Source organism: Corapipo altera, unplaced genomic scaffold (genome assembly GCF_003945725.1).
Source record: "Corapipo altera isolate COAL_440 unplaced genomic scaffold, ASM394572v1 58899, whole genome shotgun sequence".
In the NCBI taxonomy this organism is placed as follows: Eukaryota; Metazoa; Chordata; class Aves; order Passeriformes; family Pipridae; genus Corapipo; species Corapipo altera.
Genome location: NW_020889424.1, coordinates 1 through 985, shown reverse-complemented (window position 1 = coordinate 985; position 985 = coordinate 1). Strand labels below are relative to the sequence as shown.

General features: G+C 72.8%; 1 protein-coding gene across 1 annotated transcript in view; it reads left to right on the top strand.

Annotated features, from left to right (window-relative positions):
* LOC113942209 (EMI domain-containing protein 1-like) overlaps positions 1-980 on the top strand; it is a gene marked incomplete at its 3' end in the record, with an annotated part of 1,918 nt that extends 938 nt beyond the window's left edge. Inside the window, exons 3-6 of the mRNA XM_027633348.1 lie at positions 72-133; positions 241-355; positions 641-739; positions 915-980. Of these exons, the coding sequence (XP_027489149.1) occupies positions 72-133; positions 241-355; positions 641-739; positions 915-980 (342 nt within the window). The remainder of the gene's footprint in view (positions 1-71; positions 134-240; positions 356-640; positions 740-914) is intronic.
* Positions 981-985: the final 5 nt, after the last annotated feature.

Here is a 985-nt window from a genome sequence, read left to right as displayed (position 1 = left end):
TCTTTTCTTCTCTTTTTCTCCCTTTTCTCCCTTTATCCCCTTTCCCTCTTTTTTCCCCCTTCCCCCCCCAGGGTGCCTGAACTGCAGCCGTGTCGGGGAGCTGACGGCCCGGCTCGCCACCCTCGAGGCGCAGGTGAGCCCCAATTTGGGGTCTGCCATCCCTTCCCACCCCCCCCCACCGAGAGGCACGGGAGCCCCGGGGGGTCTCCTTGTCGCCCACCCCCGTTGTGTCTCTGCCAGGTGGCCCGGCTGGCAGTGGCAGAGCCCCCCACCCCCGCAGAGCCCAAGGGTGGCCCCCCGGGCCGGGGGCAGCTCTGGGGGTCCCCGGCGGCCCGCGGGAGCCCCGGCGATGACGGTAAGGTGGTGAGGGGTGACAGTGGCAGTGACGGTGGCAGTGCCACCCGGCAGCCCCGCGGCGCTGGGAGAGCCCCGGGGTGCTGCCAGTATATCGATTTTGAGGGGACCCCCTCGTGGACCCCTCATTTAGAGGGACGAAGGGGGGATGCTGTCCCGCCCCCCCCCGTTGTCCCCAGCGGTGACATCGAGCCACCCAGGGGCTCCGGGAGGGGGTGAGTGACGGTGGGGTCCCCCCCGAGGGGGTGTCCCCGGGGTGCCCCCCTCAGGGTGCCGCTCTGTGCAGGGAGACCCGGCCCCAGGGGACCCCCCGGCCCCAAGGGCGACGCGGGAGGACGGGGCCCGTCGGGAATTCCGGGAGTGAAGGGGCCGACGGGGCCGCCAGGTACGGGGAGGGGGACGATGGGATGAGGGGGGGGACCCTCCCAAATCTGTCGCTTGACCCCAGCTGAGCACCCCCTCCCCTGGCGGGGCGATCTCGGGGAGTCCGTGGGGCGGTTTGGGGGTCGGAGGGGCTCCGGGCCCCCCCCCGACCTTCACCCTCCTCTTCCTCCTCGCAGGTCCCCCCGGCCCGCCGGGACCCCCCGGCCGGGACGGGGCCAGGGGACTCCCCGGAGAGAAGGGACCCCCC